Source organism: Sciurus vulgaris (genome assembly GCF_902686455.1).
Source record: "Sciurus vulgaris genome assembly, chromosome: 15".
Classification (NCBI taxonomy): domain Eukaryota; kingdom Metazoa; phylum Chordata; class Mammalia; order Rodentia; family Sciuridae; genus Sciurus; species Sciurus vulgaris.
In genome coordinates, this window is record NC_136476.1 from 26,201,437 (window position 1) to 26,222,222 (window position 20,786).

A 20,786-nucleotide genomic window follows, 5' to 3' on the forward strand; every position below is an offset into this window, starting at 1 on the left:
GCAGAAAGGAGAGCTTGAAGCAGTAGTTAGGTGACAAAAGAGTCAGGAATTTGCATCTGGGACTTTAACAAGAATAGTTTTGGGAAATGATAGGGTCAGAGGCCCAAAGATAAATAGGAATAAGAGTAAATTAGAGATGACCATTGACAAACAGTCATCTTTTGCCAAACATCTGGTTAGGCAGGAGCCAGAGGAGAGATGGGGAGTGAGGGAGACTCAAAACAAGAAGAGTTTAATCTCGATTTCATTTGTAGAAGGTCCCTGGGAGTGGGAGATAGGGGGATATGTTGGAGGTCCTGGAGAAAGTGGGGCTCATAGAGCCACCGGTCTGACTTGGATGAGAAGAAATGAGAATGCTGACCCATGGGTGGGGCCCTTCTGCTCTTCCCTAGTCCCTCTGCCCACGCAGAATCAGATCTTTAGCCAGTCCTATGATGGTTGAATGCCACACCCTTCTGCAAAGTAACACTGGCTGCTTTTAGTCCACAGCTTCTGATATGCGATTTGAAGACACATTTTATGGAGCAGACATAATCCAAGGGGAGAGGAAGAGACAAAGAGTGCTGAGCTCCCGGTTTAAGAACGAGTATGTGGATGATCCTGTGTATCGCACTTTTTTGAAAAGCTCTTTCCAGAAGAAGTGTCAGAAGAGACAATAGTCAGTCTGCACTGATGCAGGCAACAGAACTGCTTGGGCCAGAAGAGAAAAGATGAAGGGACCACCTAGGGGTGGTGCCATGTGTTTTGCTGGGGAGGTGACTGTGTCTCTGATAGTGGTAAAACAGGCTTCCAGCATTTGCTCACCAAGCATACAGAATACACATATTATTTGATTCAGCAATTGGAAGTCATCCCCTGGTCATGCTTTTGCTTGTGAGCAATTGTTTTCTATGATCCCAAAGAATTTTTCTAAGTGAAAGGAAATAATAGTGAATGATCCACTAGATAAAGCCACTGCCAGAGAGGAGACAGGTCCCCAAGTGTGTCCCAGGCCCCTCATCAGGAAACACATGGAGGCATCTCTCCCCCAACTCCAGCAGGTGGGAGCTGTATGCCCTGGGTGGAAGGGTGATAATTTATATATTTTCCACAGTCAGGGAAGGACTCTCACTTATTTGTTTTAAATGGCAGTTTTTATAAAACATTTTTAAAACAAATGGCATGTATGGTAATGAGATTTACCCGTGTGCTATCTGTATTCCCTTGTACAGAACTTTTACATTTTTTTATATTCCTATTACTTTTGATTGTGTCTGATGAGAACTGAGTTGGCCTTTGTGAAATGAAATTTTTGGCTCTTGAAGAATTCTTATGAATTCTGTGGGAATTTTATATATTTAAAGAGGGAGATCTGGGGCTGTTATTTTTAAACACTTTTTTTCATAATACCTATTCTGAGTAGATATTTATAAAGTATATGTTTCTTTCATTATGTGTTTATAAAATTAGAGTTTAAATAAATATGCTTTCATGCAGAGTTTTGAACTAATGTAACATGATTTTTCCTTTTTAAAACAGCCTGAAAATGTACTAGTGTTTAAAAATAAAGATTTCCATTTTCTCCTATCCCTGCCCATCTTCTGACTTGTTTGTGTTTAAACCAATAGAAAAACTAATTTTCTTGGGGAGCTCACTGTCAAGACTTACCAGGTTTTCCTGGCCTTCTTCCTGTAGCTGACTTTTCATGTAGCTGTGGGCACATTTATGCCAGAGTACTGGGTAGTGAGACTCGCCTGCCTGCACACAGCAGTTGAGGATTTTCCTGTCCTGTGAGGCTTTAGATGGCCTGACACCCTTGAGTTGGAAGCACTTTCACTCCAGGTTTCCTGGTTCCAGTTATTAGAAGGAACTTTGGAGACCCAACAGTCCTTCACCTCATTTTACAAATTGAGGAGTGGAGAACAGGGCAAGGGATGGCCTGAGGGCACAGAGTCCTTGGTCTCGGTGTCATTTACTTAGGCTGTGTAAAAACCTATGCAGATTTCTAAGGACCTACAGTTAGAAGCCTTTGTTGTGCTCCCAGGTCTTCAAGTTGAGAGATCTAATCTGGGCTTAGCTGGCAGCCATGCTGAGTTTGGCTCACCCATCTGCCCTGTGTGCCTACTATCAACCTAGTAGACCCAATGGGCTAGCCCAGTGTGATGTTCTCATGTAAATGGTAGAGGCAGGAGAGCAAGTAAACCCAGCTGAGTAAGCACCCCAGTCCTCTGTGGGGAGTAGGTTAACATGGGTGAGAGCCCCATTCAGGATTGGCAGAGCATTTCCAAGTTTCATGGCAAAGAGTATCCCTTTACTGGGTAGAGAGTGAAGTGCCAAACCAATGACAGACACAGTTTACTCGATTCTCGAGAACATGCCTGACAAAGTGCTCAGTTTTCCAGAATGCCTCAAATGATCCCAAATCTGGGTAGAGCCCACCAGACTTATTTTCCTAGGGACTGAACACTCCACATTCTCTAGTAGTCAAGTCATATATTTTATGAAGTCATCAAGCTTGAATTTTCTATCTCTGGATTTTAAATGGAGCTGACCTGCTCTTTCCACAATAGACCAGGAAAGTAGGCCTGTCTAAGGCATTAAGAGGAATTAATCTAAATAGGATCATTCGTTCTGTACAAGTTTGCCTGTCAGCAAGATTTCTGATTGGCTGCCACAGGGAGAAAATGCGCAGAGCCCTATGTGATCTTAAATACAGCTGTTCTTTGTGGTCTCTCTTAACTAATGTTCCTATAACCAAGTACAGCTGTATATGGCTTTAGCCAAGTAGACATGGCCACAAATATACTCTGGCCATTGAGAAAGGCACCTTTGTTTCACTGCATTCTGTGTAAAGTGGTTGTTAGCACTCTGACCAAATAAACCATTAAAACTTTTTTTTGGGGGGGGGGGTGCTGGGGATCGAACCCAGGGCCTTGTGCTTACAAGGCAAGCACTCTACCGACTGAGCTATCTCCCCAGCCCCAAAACTTTTTCACTTAATGTATGATACCTCAATTTTAATTTTAATTTCAAGCGTTACACTAACTGCATTTTTAGTGTATATGCATAACACGAAATCAGTTAAAGTTCTTCCAGTTTTAAAAAAATTGTTTAGCTTGGACAATTCTAATGTAATACTAATTATAAGCCCTCTCTCTGGAGGTTAAAGGATTAGTAAAAGCTGGTTGACATATTTCACAATACTTTAATCCTTTTATGTGTGTTTGAAATAAGGACAATATGATCCTTGGCAGTTTACTTTTATTAAGTGGCTTCTTTTTTTTAGTTCAACGAGAAAAATTGGGGAGAAATATCCATTGAAGTATCACATGACTTCTCAGAATATATTATAAATTGCTACTGGGTGATTATAGATGAAAACATGAAGACTCAGGATCCTATGAAGGAGTGAATGGCTCTGCCCCTTCTCCCTGTACCCATCTGATGCGAAACAAGGCTGTCCACACATATGTCACTGTAATGCCATGTAGGTCTTGTCTTGTGAATAATCAGTAGACTAGTATCTGCTGCAAGATAACATTGTGCCTTATTTTTGCCTGAAGTAAAAGGGATTTGAAATGAAACAATCATTTCAGATATAAATCAGCCCTGTAAACTTGACGCTCACCAGAGATCCTGAGGCTTTCTCATTACATGAAGTAATGGGTTATTTGCAAAATTCAGCTGACTACAAAGTCTTTAAGATGTGCAGTCATCCAAAATTCTCTCACATTCTCAACCAGAAGGCTGTAGGGACATAATAGCACTGACCAGTGGGGAAAACAATTTCTGGCCTCTGAGGAGGTCTGAACTCACTTGCAAGTGGACTCATGACTTAGGAATACTATGCTCTGTCTTTAGAAGGTGCAGGTACCCATGAGGAAATGCAAGTTTGTCAAAAGCAGTTGATATTAATGATATAAGAGCATCTGTTGTATATACTCAGCCTTGTAGGCTGCTTAATGGTATTTATCATATTTAATCTCCCCAATAAATCAGCAAAGTATGATTGCCCTCTTTTGTGGAGTGAAACTAAGACTTTAAAGAGGTTATGTAACTTGAATCACTCAACCTTCTCAACACATGAAGAAAAAAAGAATTCTTAATCTGACAAAAGACATTGGATAGAAGTGTGTGAACTCAAATAAAAGGTTAGCATCTGTTACAGATGTGGGAGACATCATTGCTACTGAGAGACAGCTTAGTCTGCAGAGCCTTATGGTGACCTTCTCATCACTTTGTGCACTACCTGGAGGCCACTCTGCAAACTTGCATGCTGTTCTACTCTTTAGTTCATTTTTCCAACCTTTGATGAATTAGTGTATGTCGCTTGTGTGGGTTGGACATAGAGTTCCTGTGCAGGTTTATAGAGCCCCTTCCTCTACCTCCTTCCTTTCCAAGATCATCTTCCCATTCTTTAGTTGGGAGATTTAGTGGTCCTTCCTGCCTCTGCTGGGAAATCCCACTCGGACTCCACTGATATCATTCTGGCAGGAAGAGAAATGCTACCCAGAACCTCCGGTAACTGTTACATTAAGCAGGGGAGGTTAAAGTTCACATTTTCCACTTGGTCTCCACCAACACAGTGAGAGGGAAGCCCTGGGTCAGGTTATTTCTTATGGAGAAATAATCTACCTTGTGTTAGGTTTTTGTTTGTTTATGTGACCAGAATACCTTATAAGAACAACTTAGGGAGGAAAGATGTACTTTGACTTATGCTTCCAGAGGGTTCAGTCCATGGTCAGCTGGTTCCAAGGCAGAAACATCATGGTAGAGGAAAGCTCATAACAACTGGAAAGCAGAGAGGGAGCAGAAGGGCCAGAGAGTAGATAAATACTTCCAGGGCATGACCCCAGTCATCTACTTCCTCCAACTAGGTCCCACCCTCCCAGTAATCCATTGAGAATCCTCATGACCCAATCATTCCCTAAAAGCCCCCCACATTGAACCTCACTGTATTGGAAACCAAGCTTTCAACATAAGCTCTGGAGGAACATTCCAGAAACTATAACATACCTCATCTAGAACATTGAGTCCTCACTTTGGTGGGAGAAAATAACTTAGTGCAAAGGACATGGGTGTAGCTGAAAGTCAGAGATGGAAGATGTAAAGTGAATACTTGATGGAGGAATCCAGATGGGAGGAAAGGGGATGAAGAGGAGAAGTGGAGAATATTTGAGGTGATTGATGGATATGACAATTACTCTGCTATAATACATGTATTGAAATGTCACATTGTACCCCACAAATATGCATAGTTATTATGTGTCAGTTAAAGATAAAAAAGTGTTTTCTAAAGAGCAGAAGTGCAGTGGTTGGCCCTTATACAGTAGAAAGGATATTTTGTCTATTCTAAATTCCTCATTTTAAGAGCATTGAAGGCAGATTTTAGAATTGTTTCAAGAAGGGGTTGTCAGATGGGATTGTTGTAAGGAACCGAATGTAAGAAAATTGCAGATGTTAGAGAATAGTTTCTGTCAACCCATTTTGTGGGTTGAAAAATAAAGGTAGTTGATGTCAACAGGGTCTAACTGGGAGAACATAAAGGGATCTCTAGAAAGCAGATGGCTCGGGAAGACTAAATAATGGCTGTTATAGCTTGGATGTAAGGTGTCCCCCAAAAGCTCAAGTTTGAGAAAAGGCAAGAAGATATAAAAGGTCAAATGATTAGGTTGTGAGAACCTTAATCCAATCGGTGATGGGATTAACTGGTAATGGAAGGCGGGTAGGGTGTGGTTGGAGATGGGTCATTGGGGGGTGCATTTGGGGTATATATTTTGTATCTGGCAGGTGGAGTCTCTTTGCTTTCTGATCATGTGAGCTGCTTCCCTCCGCCACACTCTTCTGCCATGATTTTCAGTCTCTTCATGAGCCCGGAGGAAAGGAGCTAGCCATCTATGGACTGAAACCTCTGAAACAGTGAGCCCCTAAATACACTTTTCCTCCCCTAAAATTGTTCTTGTCAGGTCTTTTAGTCACATCAGTAAAAAAGCTGACTAAAACAATGGCTTCCAAAGATGTCCATAGTCTAGTCCCAGGACCGGTAAGTACATTACCTTACATGGCAAAGGAGACTTTGTAGATGCTGCTGCGTTAAGGATCTTGAAATGGCGAGGTTATTGTGGATCATCTAAATAGGTTTGATATAATCACAAGGGTCATCCTGATGGGGTAGCAGGAGGGTGAGAGACAGAAGGTTACTGAAGGAAGCAATCTGTTTTGAAGATGGAGAAGGGGCCAGAGCCAAGGAAAGCAGGTGACTTCTAGAAGCTGGAAGAGGCAGGAAAATGGATTCTCCCCTAAAGGATTGTAAGGAACCAGCCTCTGTGCCACCCTCACTTTAGCCAGTGAAATGGATGTCAGACTGGCTTCTAGAACTGTAAGGGACTACATGTGTGTTTTTTTAAGCTACTAAATTTGCACTAATTCATTCCTTATAGCATCAATAGAAAACTAAGATGATTGCTGAGCAGATATAACAGAGGGGAGGTGGAAAGGCTCTCAAGATCAGGAGTAGTGGTCTGAAGGAGAGGTATTGGCTTAGGATTGTACACTTGAAATTTGAAGGGTGGTAAGTTTCAAGGTGTGGTTATGGGAGTGGAGTGAAGCTGAAAGTCATTTTGCTGAATTTGTTTCTTTTACCTGTTTAGTTTTTTAAATCTATAACCCACAGAATATAAAATTCACCCTTTTAAAATGTGCAACCCAGTATCTTTCAGTATATTCACAGTGTCATACATACATCACCAGTATCTGACTCCATAATTACTTAGTTTTCATATATTACAGCATTTAAAAAATACTCAATGTTTCTGCTGTAGACCTTGGAGACTATGAGGCATAAAGAGAATATTTTCATAAGAGTATATTCTTAAACATGAAAAGGTTTTCTGAATATATTATTTAATCTAGTCACCTAATTGAGAGGAATATATAGATGGTATTTGAGAGGAATATATAGATGGCCAAATGCAGACTTTCCTCCCATTGATTCAGCCAGGTTTGTGATTGTGGTAGTGGCTGTGGTAGGTCATTTCAGTGGAAGACAGATTACCAAGGCGAAGGTAAATCCTGACCACAGAGCTCCCCTTGACAGTCAAACCTGGGAGACTGAGGGAGCCTGGTTCTCGGGTTTAGCAGCCCCCAGAAACACTGGAGCTCAGCTGATATGCAGCAGCCCTTTGGGCTGTAGATGAATCCCTGACCCCACAGTCAGCAATGGGACTCTTGTGCCCATAGGTCCCAGAGTCAAGAGGTCAGTTCTCTCACTTCACTGCACCTTTGTCCCTTCCTTTTAGGGTACAAGGTAATCCCATAGATCATTGTCAAACTAATGCAGTAACCCATAATATTTCAAATCAGAACTCCCTTTTCCATTTAGTGTGAGTCTTCCTTTGCTCTCAGATTTTTCGTAACTCTGAGCTCATTTAGGAGCAAAACCTCACCTACCTGAAATTTTATGAGGCTGTTTATATTCTTTATTCAGTTAGTATGAATATTCAAACATTACTACAAAATATTCATGTGGGATGTTGGGTAATATATAATATTAGGTAAGAAATTACCTTTCTAAAATCCTAAAAATTTTGAAATCACGCAAAACAAATCAAGCCCCAGGAGTTTTGGATACAGAATTGTGGACCTGTATTGTTATTTTACACCCACTATTCATCCCTGCTCCACAGAACCTTATTCATCTCCATGTTCCCTGTAATTCTCTGCATATATTACACTCTCAGTAAGCTTGGCTGAGTGCCAGCCACTTGTTTGTTTGAATGCCACTCAGTCAGCCTTATGCCCTCACTGGGTGCAATGGTTAAATTTAGGTGTCAACTTGACTAGATTAGGGGATACCCAGATAACTGACAATATATTATTTCTGGATAGGTCTGTGAGGGTGTTTCTGAAAGAGATAAGAGATTGGCTTTTTTTTTTTTTTTGCAATCCTGGGGATTGAAACCAGGGCCTCTCATATGCTAGGCAAGCACTCTGCCACTGAGCTCCACCCCCCAGCCAGAGATTGGCATTTGAATCAGTGCAATGAAGAAGGAAGATTTGCCCTCTCCCAATGTGGGCAAGCATCATTCAATCAGCTGAGAGTCCAAACAGAACAAAAAGAGAGTGTGTTTCTCTCTTCTGGACACTCAGCTTCTTCTGCCCTTGAACATCAGAACTCTAGGTTCTCTGGCTCTTGGATTTTAGGACTTACACTAGCAACCCTCCAGGCTTTCAGGCCTTCAATCTTGGACTGAGTCATTCTCCAGCTTCCCTGGTTCTCCAGCTTGCAAATGGTATGTAGTGGGACTTCTCAGCCTCCACAATTGTGTGAATCAATTTTCCTGGTAAACCAACCAACCCTTCTCTCCCCCCCCCCCCCCCCTTCCTTCCTTCCTTCCTTCCTTCCTTCCCAAAAATGCTGCTGGTTCTGTGTCTCCAGAGAACTTTGGTTCACATACTGGGCTAGGAACATTGGTCTTAGCGTTGGGCACTAAATTAACATCACCAGACTTGAGTGTCAGTATTGCAGATCAGGGTCAGTTACTGTGCCAGTGAACACAGCCGGACCTTGAGTGGGGAAATGGCAGTATTGTGCCATTTTGGTAACTGCTCACAAAAAGGAATCAAGTGGTGCCCGAGACTGAGAAGGTTTATCTGCCAAGGCAGACTCGCACTCCCTAGATAGCCTGCTCCCTGCTTCCTTGACCCTAGAGAGCAAATGCATTTTTTCCCAAGACTACAAAAAGGCAGGGGATTGGGCCCCCTAGGCAGGCCCAACCTAAAAGATTGGAAAGTGAAATGTCTGTTCAGTTCAGTCCACAGAATGCCCACAATGAGGCTTTGAGTCCACCCCCTGTGGACTCTCAGTGTGTGACTTTACTGTGATATGATTATGAAGTTATTTATTTCACATGTGCCCTCCCCCCAAAATCAAAGCGATAATGAGAATAAGGGCTTCATAATCATTTCTGCATATTTTGGTAACAAAGAAAATGGCTGTTGACACTAATAATAAAAAACTGCTGTTCATAAATTTGAACTCTTTGTTGTCATTTATAAAAGAAACCACGTATTATGAGCTCATTAGTTACTGAACTTTATTTTGTCAAAGGAAATGGGAGTCAAGAGAGATTATGTTTCATCTTTAATATGGCTGTTCAACAACAATGCCATTATGCTGAGTTTCAGATGAATTTAATTGAACCTTAATGAACAAAATTAGTTGTTTTGTGCAATTAGATCCTATTTGAATGGGTTAGAAAATGAATAGGATGGTGAATGTAGTTGCCTTGATTTTCCTCAAGACTGACTCTCGTGGCCTCTTCCTGCCCTAGCTTTTTCCCACTGCATAAATGACTAATATTTTTAAAATTTAAGAAGTTTTTTTTTTTTTTTTTTTTTTTTTTTGGCTTGTCAGTTTTATTCCTTCAGGATACACAAAAAATATGTGGGACCTCCAAGGAGGAGAACTGGTCAGTGGGAACAGTTAGAACTAAGAGAGGGGTGCTCTTCTTGTCCCTGTGCCCAGCCTCTTGCACACCTGAGATGAGAAAGTAGCTATTGAACAGCAGCTAACAAAAAATAAGGAGGCAGCTCTGGGTGAAGATCTTCTCTTTATCATTTAATACCTTTGTGACTTGGAATTTATCTCTTGACTTTGAACCTCAGGGTCTCCATCAGTTAGTGGGAATAGTAATATATTTTCTTTTTCTCCCCCCCTCCCCCCAGTGCTAGGGTTCAAACCAAGGGCCTTGGGCATGCTAGGCAAGCACTTTACCATTGAGCTCCACCCCAAGTCCCATATCTGTTTCTTAAGAGTGGGGATGTGCATTCAGTGAGAGAATGAAGTGTTAGGCACACTGCTCAACTCAAAAAGTGGGAGCTGCTGCTGTTAATCATCATCATCATCGTCACCTTCAGTCTTGCAACTTCTTGATACCTTGATATAAAGACCATACAGCTCACCTAAATTAGGCTGCAGTTTCTAGTCAACAATAAACTTTCCCAAGTATTGCCCTAAACATTCAACTGTAGAAAGGGAAGAGGTGAGAGGGGCAATTTGCTTCAGTAGCTAGGAGGTTGGCATTCTTCTTGAGGGGGAGAAACAGGAATTGGTAAGTCTGGATAAGACAGATTGACTGGGTCCCATGAAATTTCTGCAGAGGTTCACAAGGGGAAAAAAAATTGTTTTTTTGTCAGTTCTTTCATCTGTGCAGTGAGGGAATCAGGTGATCCCTGTGGACCTCTTCAGCTCTGAAGCCTTTCTGATTCTGACGATTATTGACTTCCCTGCCTAATGGACCACATTCCAATAAGTCAGTCAGCCCTTGCCAAGAAATCCTTCAGACTTGCTGCAGAACTGCTGAAGCTTCCTGCTGTGTTCCTACTAGCACCAGGGTGGACTCAGTGCTCTGGAATGTAGCTTTCTGAGACTCGACTAAGGTGAGAATGAGGTCCAATGAGATGTGGCTCAGCTTTAATAAACGGCCTTCCCTTTGCAGCACAGCATCAACAAAGGTGAGACAATGAAAAAGCAAAAAGAATTATTCATGGGCTGGGGAGATAGCTCAGTTGGTAGAGTGCTTGCCTTGCAAGCGTGAGGCCCTGGGTTCGATCCCCAGTACTGCAAAAAAAAAAAAAAATAAAAGAATTATTCTTGTTCCCCTTGGTCACACCAACCTGAAGGTTTAAATGGTGGCTCAGTGAAAAAACAAACAAATACACAAAAAAACAGTATTTTTCCTGTTCTAACTACAAAATGCTATTGCAATATGTCAAGTCTCCTATCAAATGCTCTCCAATTATTTCCTGAAAGTTTCTAAGGGGCATCTCTGATTTGCTCATAAATAAATCTTGGTTTCCACCAGGTGACCGCCATTTTGTTATGACTTTGTATCCAAAATAACTTCAAGAGTGACAGCAGCTATCACTGCCTTCCAGATTGGGGGAGAAGGGCCTTTCTTCTGTGCCTTGTTGATAATACTGAGGCTACCTCCATGTCATGCCCAAGAAACCAGAGTGGATGGTGCAGATGTTGTGATGCTTAAGATTCAATGATACGGGGGGCTGGGGAGATAGCTCAGTTGGTAGAGAGCTTGCCTTGCAAGCACAAGGCCCTGGGTTTGATCCCCAATACCGCCAAAAAAAAAAAAAAAGATTCAATGATATGCTCTGGGCCCCTGCTGTGTGAAGTTGGGGACTATAGGGCTAGGACTGCCACTACTGTCCTTGTTAGAACGAGTATAAGCTGAGGGTGATGCCCACTGATATTTCCCTGTGCCAGCTCTGTATTTCTCTGAGGCAGGAGAAATTGTCTTCTTGCTTTTGCTCTTCTATCTATGGTGGTACTTAAATCCAAAGTAGCGGGATTTCATTTCTTAACCTCTCAAGGAGACCCTGTGCATGCTGACTTTTGGGGCTTGATTTCTTGCAGTCCTTGTTTTCATGAAGTTTCTGGGCTCCATAGGGCTGAACGTTAGAGTCTTTTACAGATATGAAGGACAAAAATTTACTCAAATTATTTGAGTAAAGGTGGTCTCTTTGTAGGGTAAAGAGGGTGGAAAACTCAGCCACATAACTGGGTCTCATAGGACTCTAGAAAGCATCTAAGCCTCATGGAAATAATAAAGGAAATGAGAACTGGAAGGTGCTTTGTGTGACCTGTTTATCCTGTTGGGCCTTTTCCCTCAGCTCACTGACCTTTAACATTTTCTATCATCTGCAATCACCTTTCCTTGTAAGGTCTTTGTTGTTGTGTGGTCTCTGCTGTCCCTTCACAATTTGATTTTTTTCAGCTTCTGCTTCCAAACACTCCAGGAACTCTTTATAAATTTCCAACCCAAAAGTCATCAGTAGAAAGTAAGTCTGGACCAACTCAAAGCAGCCGGGTGAGTCTCTCCCATTGGGGAGGCGTCCCGGATGGGACAGTGGTCCCGGAACGCAGGAAACTTTGTGAAGTAGAGCTGCCAGTGAGACGCCCCTCCCCCCGCTGGAGCAGTGAACTCGGACAACTAGGAGCGCCGAAAAGGAGGCCGCTCGGCACAGCGCTGGGACTCAGAGCAACCACTGGGGATCCGGCGGCTGCCCAGGGGAGGAGTGGCGAGGAGAGCTGTGTGGACTCATTACACCGGGGCCTGCCCTGAGGAGGAGGAGGAGGAGCGTGGCCACTTGGATTCGGAGTGACTGCACCAGAGCTACAGGCGGTTGCCAGAAGAGAAACTCCGCGACGAGCTGTTTGGACTCAGAACGACGCTTCTGAACCCCGGGGCCTGCCCTGAGGACGAGGAGGAGGAAGAGGAACGCGGCTGCTTGGATTCGGGGTGACTACACCAGAGCTTCAGGCGGTTGCCAGAGGAGAGGCTGCGTGGCGAGCTGTTTGGACTCAGACCACTTCTGAACCCCGGGGCCTGCTCGGAGGAGGAGGAGAAGCGCGGAGGGTCCTTTGGACTCGCAGTGACTGCATTAGCGCTCCAGGCGGCTGCTCAGAGGAGAAGGCGAGTGGTGAGTTGTTTGGACTTAAAGGGACAGCGCCTGAACACAGGGGGGCTGCCTGGAGAGGAAGCGTGGTGGGTCGCTTGGTCTTGAGTGGCCGCACCAAGAGCTCCGGGCGGTTGCCCATAGAACCCGTGCAGCGGGTCACGTGGATTCAGAGCCACCCAGAGCGACCACTCCTGAACACTCGGGGGGTTATCTGGAGGAGGAGGAGGAACGGGGAGGGTCACTTCGACTTGGAGTGATTGATTGCCCAGGGCTACGGGTGGTTGGTGGGAGGTGGAGGCACGCAGTGAGTTTCTTGGACTCCTAGTGACCGCACCGGAATACTGGGCAGCTGTCTGGAGGAAGAGGCGTGTGGCGGGTCTCTGGGACTCAGAGAGATTGTACGGGGCCCCAGGTGGCTGCTGAGAGGAGGGGCCGCATAGCCAGGCAATTAGGGGCAGAGCAGGGTCCCAGGATCTAGGAGGCTTCTGGGTGGAAGAGCCGCACAGAGACAGGCTTAGGGCGGAGCAAAGGTTCCAGGCCTGAGGGCATATTCTCTGAGGAGGGGCAGCCTAAGGAGATTCATCTGCGAAGGGTGAGGCTCCCAGGCCCAGGAGGTAGGGCCGGGCCCCTGAGAACTTTGCAGAGGAAGGCAGCCCAGCCCAGGCGGTAGCTGTAATTGAGGGGAACCTCTAGGAGGGTACTGACCAGCGAGACCTCCCCACCGGGTGAGTCTTCCCTGCCGGGTGAGGTTTCCCCACAAGGACGGTAAAACTAGAGACTCAGGCCCAAACAGGCCTTGCCTCAGCCCGCAGCCCAGGTCCCCTTTGGATGACCATTGGTTAACAAGTGGAGGCACCTCTGCCCACTAGCAGGGATTATACCCCTCCTGAAGGCCACCACTCCTAGAGAGGCAGCTTCCTTGTGGAGCTCCGCATTATCAACTTCCTCCAAGACTTCAGCCTACTGAAGGCTAAGGGGGGACATATATAGAAATCTTCAGGGACATTGTAAGTCAATAGAGGAAATCTGCAATATCTCAGCGGTCAACTGATACCTGAACAATATGAGAAAACAAGGAAAGAAAATGCTGCAAACAAATCTAGATGTTACATCAATAAAACCCAATGACAGCATGGCAGAAGAAATGACAGAAAAGGAGTTCAGAATGTACATAATTAAAATGATCAGAGAAGCAAACGATGAGATGAAAGAGCAAATGCAAGCATTGAATGATCGCACCAATCGACAGTTAAAAGAGCAAATACAGGAAGCAAAAGATCATTTCAATAAAGAGTTAGAGATATTGAAAAAAAACCAAACAGAAATCCTTGACATGAAAGAAACAATAAACCAAATTAAGAACTCCATAGAAAGCATATCCAATAGGATAGAACACCAGGAAGACAGAACCTCAGACATTGAAGACAAAATATTTAACCTTGAAAACAAAGTTGAACAAACAGAGAAGATGGTAAGAAATCATGAACAGAATCTACAAGAACTATGGGATATCATGAAAAGGCCAAATTTAAGAATTATTGGGATTGAGGAAGGCCTAGAGAAACAAGCCAAAGGAATGAACAATTTATTCAATGAAATAATATCAGAAAATTTCCCAAATCTGAAGAATGAAATGGAAAATCAAGTTCAAGAGGCTTATAGGACTCCAAATACACAAAATTACAACAGACCCACACCAAGGCACATTATAATGAAAATACCTAACATACAAAATAAAGACAGAATTTTAAAAGCTGTGAGAGAAAAGAACCAAATTACATTCAGGGGGAAACCAATACGGATATCAGCAGACTTTTCAATCCAGACCCTAAAAGCTAGAAGGGCCTGGAACAACATTTTTCAAGCCCTGAAAGAAAATGGATGCCAACCAAGAATCTTATACCCAGCAAAACTTACCTTCAAATTTGACGATGAAATAAAATCCTTCCATGATAAACAAAAGCTAAAAGAATTTACAAAAAGAAAGCCAGCATTACAAAACATTCTCAGCAAAATATTCCATGAGGAAGAGATGAAAAACAAAGCAGCAAATCAGCAAAGGGAGGAATTATCCTAAAGGAATTGTCAAATAAAGGAGGAAACAAGTTGTGTCAAAGAAATAAATAAATAGAATTTAAAAAATGAACCAAATGACCGGGAAACCAAATCATATCTCTATAATAACCCTGAATGTTAATGGCCTGAATTCATCAATCAAAAGACATAGACTGGCTGATTGGATTAAAAAGAAAGATCCAACAATATGTTGCCTGCAAGAGACTCACCTCATAGAAAAAGATACCCATAGACTAAAGGTGAAAGGATGGGGAAAAACATACCATGCGCATGGACTCAGCAAAAAAGCTGGAGTATCCATCCTCATTTCCGATAGTGTGGACTTCAAGCCAAAGTTAGTCAGAAGGGATAAAGAAGGTCATTTCATACTGCTTAAGGGAAGCATAAATCAGCAAGATATAACAATCATAAACATCTATGCCCAAAACAGTGGCTCATCCATGTATGTCAAACAAATCCTTCTCAATTTCAGAAACCAAATAGACCATAACACAGTAATACTAGGGGATTTTAACACGCCTCTCTCACCACTGGACAGATCTTCCAGACAAAAATTGAACAAAGAAACCATGGATCTCAATAACACAATCAATAATTTAGACTTAACGGACATTTATAGAATATACCATCCAACCAAGAGCGAATACACTTTCTTCTCAGCAGCACATGGATCCTTCTCTAAAATAGACCATATATTATGCCACAAAGCTAATGTTAGCAAATACAAGAAGATAGAGACACTAGCATGTATTCTATCAGATCATAATGGATTGAAGTTAGAAATAAATGAAAGAGTAAAACACAGAAACTATTCCAACATCTGGAGATTAAACAATATGCTATTATATGATGAATGGATAACAGAAGATATTAGGAAGGAAATTAAAAAATTCTTAGAGGTAAATGAGAACAAAGAAACATCATATCAAAATCTCTGGGACACTATGAAAGCAGTACTTAGAGGGAAATTTATTTCATGGAGCCCATTTAATAAAACAAGTAAAACTCAACAAATAAACGACCTAACACTACAGCTCAAAGCCCTAGAAAAAGAAGAACAGACCAACACCAAAAGTAGTAGAAGACAGGAAATAGTTAAACTCAGAGCCGAAATCAATGAAATTGAAACAAAAGAAACAATACAAAAAATTGACAAAATAAATAGTTGGTTCTTCGAAAAAATAAACAAAATTGATAAACCTTTAGCCACACTAACAAAGAGAAGACGAGAGAAAACCCAAATCACTAAAATTTGGAATGAACAAGGAAATATCACAACAGACAGGATTGAAATACAAAACATAATTAGAAGCTATTTTGAAAATCTATACTCCAACAAAATAGAAAATTTCGAAGACATCAACAGGTTTCTAGAGACATATGAATTGCCTAAACTGAACGAGGAGGACATAAACAATTTAAATAGACCAATTTCAAGTACTGAAATAGAAGAAGTCATCAAAAGCCTATCAACAAAGAAAAGTCCAGGACCAGATGGGTTCTCAGCTGAGTTCTACAAAACCTTTAAAGAAGAGCTCATTCCAATACTTCTCAAAGTATTCCATAAAATAGAAGAGGAGGGAACCCTCCCAAACTCATTCTATGAAGCCAATATCACACTGATACCTAAACCAGACAGAGACTCATCAAGGAAAGAAAATTTCAGACCAATATCCTTAATGAACATCGACTCAAAAATTCTCAACAAAATTTTAGCAAATCGCATACAAAAACATATTAAAAAGATAGTGCACCATGATCAAGTGGGCTTCATCCCAGGTATGCAAGGTTGGTTCAACATCAGGAAATCAATAAACGTAATTCACCATATTAATAGACTTAAAGTCAAGAATCACATGATTATTTCAATAGATGCAGAAAAAGCATTTGATAAAATACAGCACCCCTTCATGCTCAAAACACTAGAAAAAATAGGGATAGTGGGAACATTCCTTAACATTGTAAAGGCCATCTATGCTAAGCCCATGGCTAATATCATTCTAAATGGTGAAAAACTGAAAGCATTCCCCCTAAAAACTGGAACAAGGCAGGGATGCCCTCTTTCACCACTTCTATTCAACATTGTTCTTGAGACTCTGGCCAGAGCAATTAGACAAACCAAAGAAATTAAAGGGATACGAATTGGAAAAGAAGAACTCAAACTATCCCTGTTCGCTGATGACATGATTATATATTTAGAGGAACCTGGAAATTCCACCAGAAAACTCTTAGAACTCATAAGTGAATTCAGTAAAGTAGCAGGTTACAAGATCAATGCCCATAAATCCAACGCATTTTTATACATAAGTGATGAATCTTCAGAAAGAGAAATTAGGAAAACTACCCCATTCACTATAGCCTCGAAAAAAATAAAATACTTGGGAATCAATCTCACAAAAGAGGTGAAAGACCTCTACAATGAGAACTATACAACACTAAAGAAAGAAATTAAAGAACACCTTAGAAGATGGAAAGATCTTCCATGTTCTTGGATAGGAAGAATTAATATTGTCAAAATGGCCATACTACCTAAAGTGCTATACAAATTCAATGCAATTCCAATTAAAATCCCAATGACATACCTTACAGAAATAGAGCAAGCAATCATGAAATTCATCTGGAAGAATAAGAAACCCAGAATAGCTAAAGCAATCCTTAGCAGGAAGAGTGAAACAGGGGGTATTGCAATACCAGATCTTCAACTCTACTACAAAGCAATAGTAACAAAAACGGCATGGTATTGGTACCAAAATAGAAAGGTAGATCAATGGTACAGAATAGAGGACACGGACACAAACCCAAATAAATACAATTTTCTCATACTAGACAAAGGTGCCAAAAATATGCAATGGAGAAAAGATAGCCTCTTCAACAAATGGTGCTGGGAGAATTGGAAATCCATATGCAACAGAATGAAACTAAACCCATATCTCTCACCATGCACGAAACTAAACTCAAAATGGATTAAGGACCTCGGAATCAGACCAGAGACCCTGCAGATTATAGAAGAAAAAGTAGGTCCAAATCTTCACCTTGTTGGTCTAGGATCAGACTTCCTTAACAGGACTCCCATAGCACAAGAAATAAAAGCTAGAATCAACCACTGGGATAGATTCAAACTAAAAAGCTTTCTCTCAGCAAAGGAAACTATCAGCAATGCGAAGAAAGAGCCTACAGAGTGGGAGAATATCTTTGCCAATCATACTTCAGATAGAGCGCTAATCTCCAGAATCTATAAAGAACTCAAAAAACTTTACACGAAGAATACAAATAACCCAATCAACAAATGGGCTAAGGAAATGAATAGACACTTCACAGAAGAAGATCTACAGGCAATCAACAAACATATGGAAAAATCTTCAACATCTCTAGTAATAAGAGAAATGCAAATCAAAACTACCCTAAGATTCCATCTCACCCCAATTAGAATGGTGATTATCAAGAATACAAGCAACAACAGGTGTTGGCGAGGATGTGGGGAGAAAGGTACACTCTTACATTGCTGGTGGGGCTGCAAATTAGTGCAGCCACTCTGGAAAGCAGTGTGGAGATTCCTTAGAAAACTCGGAATGGACCCTCCATTTGACCCAGCTATCCCACTCCTTGGCCTATACCCAAAGGACTTAAAATCAGCATACTACAGAGATACAGCCACATCAATGTTCATAGCTGCTCAATTCACAATAGCCAGACTATGGAACCAACCTAGATGCCCTTCAATTGATGAGTGGATAAAGAAACCGTGGTATATATATACAATGGAATATTACTCAACCATAAAGAATGATAAAATTATGGCATTTGCAGGCAAATGGATGAAATTGGAGAATATCATGCTAAGTGAGATAAGCCAATCTCAAAAAGCCAAGGGACGAATGATATCGCTAATAAGTGGAGGATGACACATAATGGGGGGGAGGGAAGGGTTAGTGTTAGGGTTAGAGTTAGGGTTAGGGAGGGGGGCAAGTATGGAGGAAGGAAGGAATGTATAGAGGGTAAAGAGGGGTGGGAGGGGTGGGGGGAAGGGAAAAAATAACAGAATGAATCAAACAACATTACTCTATGTAAATTTATGATTACACAAATGGTATGCCTTTGTGCCATGTACAAACAGAGAAACAACATGTATCCCATTTGTTTACAATAAAAAATAAATAAATAAATAAATAAAAAAAAAAAGAAAGTAAGTCTGAATTTTTTTCTTTTTGTTTATTGATCTATGCCTGATATTTGAAAGAGTTAGTCTACCACTTAATAAACGATTAATTAGTGAGTACCCTTTGGGACAAGTTAGTTTTCTTTACCTTCAAAGTGGAGATAATATAGTAGCTAAATTACAGGATTCTTGTAAGAATTAAATGAATTAATATTTGTAGTGCATATGGAGTAGTGTCTGCCACAGAGTAAATGCAAGAGAAGCGTGTCTTTTTTTTTTTTTTTCAGTCCTGGAGATTGCACCCAAGGCCTCATGCAGGCTAAGCAAGCACTCTACCTCTGAGCCATGTCCCCAGCCCTGAAGCACAACTTAAATAAGATTGTGTAAAAATGTCTGTACATACTTGATGTTTAGTAAATATTTTTGGAATAAATTAATTTATTGAGTGATCAGATTGCCTTTTCCCTATTAGAGAACTCTTTTTACAGGTGTCTTCACCTTCTCCTTTATTCTTAATTTGACTAATCTTGGGTCAGTTTTTCACTAAAGGACACTGGGGTTTGGGGTCTTGTTACCAGCAAAATGACTTATGTAGAAGGAACCTCTTAAAAGACAACATACTATACTCAAAACTATCCCTTTTCCCCAAGGACTGTTTAAAATGCATGTACCTTGTTATATTGTGTGCATAAATGAATATGTAACAACAAATCCCACCATTATATACAACTGTAAGGCACCAAATAACAAAATATGGGGGAAATGCATGTACCTGACTCCTGCCTTAGGAAAATTCTTTCCCAGTGGGTTCTTGGTTTCCCTTGCTCAGATATCCATGGCAGTCTTTCCCATTGGTTCTCCAAATAGGCTCAGTCTTCTTTAACTCTCAAGGATAAATAAAAAGCAGAGACTCTTTGTTATGCAACTGTCTTCTCTTTCTCCCTGTCATTCTTTGACCTTCTTCCTGAAGCTCAGAGACCTCAGATTGCAGAAAGGAGGCTTTCTCCGCTGAGTACTCCTGTGCATTCTTATGCACACGGCTGCATTTGGATGCCAAGCTGCTCCTGCTCTGACCTAAAGGTATCTGGATTTTTATTTCCAAGTTAGAAGGCCACCTGAGAGCTGGGGATAACATTTCCAGGGCCACCAATCAGAAATTGAGCTGAACTCTTTAATATTCTTTCCTTTGGCTCTTATGAGAGCTAAGTTCCCTAAGAGGTCCTAAGTTATCAGAGAGAAAGTTTTTCAATTTAATTTTTTTTAGGAAGTTGAGTCTCTTAGGTCCCCCAGTTGAAATGGAGCAGTGGAGGGAGCTGGCCAGGGAGTCTTTCTTGTGTCAGTGGCCAGGGCCAGGTAAATGGGGGCAGAAGTGAAGTCTGAGGAGGGACACTGGAGGAGCACAGCAGATAAAGCCATCAGCTTCTATGGTGTCAGGCTCAGATGGCTGCTGTCTGGATGGCTAAATTGTTATTTCTTGGTAACTTCCATTTGATTATTCATGCTGTAAAGCCTGGAAGGACCTGACCAGACCACTTCCAGGCCTTTGAGGGCTGTGGTTCTCAATCAAAGCTACATGGCAGTATTACTTAGGGAGTTACTTAAAAAATAGAGACCCTTGGTCTTCACTCCAGACCTTATAAATTGAAGTCTCTTAGAGCTGGGGGCCTAGGAATTAATGATGCTCTAATCATCCACAGGTCTGAATGCTGCCTTGGGCCAGTCTGCATACTATAAGGGAAATGAATCCAATTCCTTTGGGTTGAATGGCATTCCAATTACAAAAACAGAAATATTGCCACATGCAACCAACTTTCACATTCAAAGACCTGAATTTGAGTCTCATCTCTGCCACTGAGATTATTTTGAATAAGTCATTCAACCTCTTTTTTAAAATTTTTAAATTTTCTTTGTTCTAAGTAGTTGTACATGACAGTAGAATTCATTTATACATTTTGATGAATCATACATAAATAGAGTGTACTCTCTCATTTTGGAGCCTCATTTTCTTCATCTGTAAAATGGAATAGGGATATTTGCCCTGTCTACTATATAGAGTCATTTCAAGTAGAAAACAGAATAAATAAGTGGAAGTGCTTTA

The 20,786-nt window shown here is 41.5% G+C and overlaps 1 protein-coding gene and 1 long non-coding RNA gene across 6 annotated transcripts in view; both read left to right on the forward strand.

Annotated features, from left to right (window-relative positions):
- The window catches only part of KDM4C (lysine demethylase 4C), a 381,526-nt gene extending 379,960 nt beyond the window's left edge, over window positions 1-1,566 (forward strand). For all 5 annotated transcript variants that reach the window (XM_079113015.1, XM_079113014.1, XM_079113016.1 and 2 more), the window contains one exon: window positions 483-1,566. In XM_079113015.1, coding sequence (XP_078969141.1) covers window positions 483-659 — 177 coding nt within the window. In that variant the 3' untranslated portion in view covers window positions 660-1,566. The remainder of the gene's footprint in view (window positions 1-482) is intronic.
- Window positions 1,567-7,667: 6,101 nt separating this feature from the next.
- Window positions 7,668-20,192, forward strand: LOC306645384. The gene is made up of 3 exons (XR_013759632.1): window positions 7,668-8,270; window positions 10,177-10,419; window positions 19,659-20,192. It is a non-coding gene; the product is annotated as an uncharacterized lncRNA (long non-coding RNA).
- Window positions 20,193-20,786: the final 594 nt, after the last annotated feature.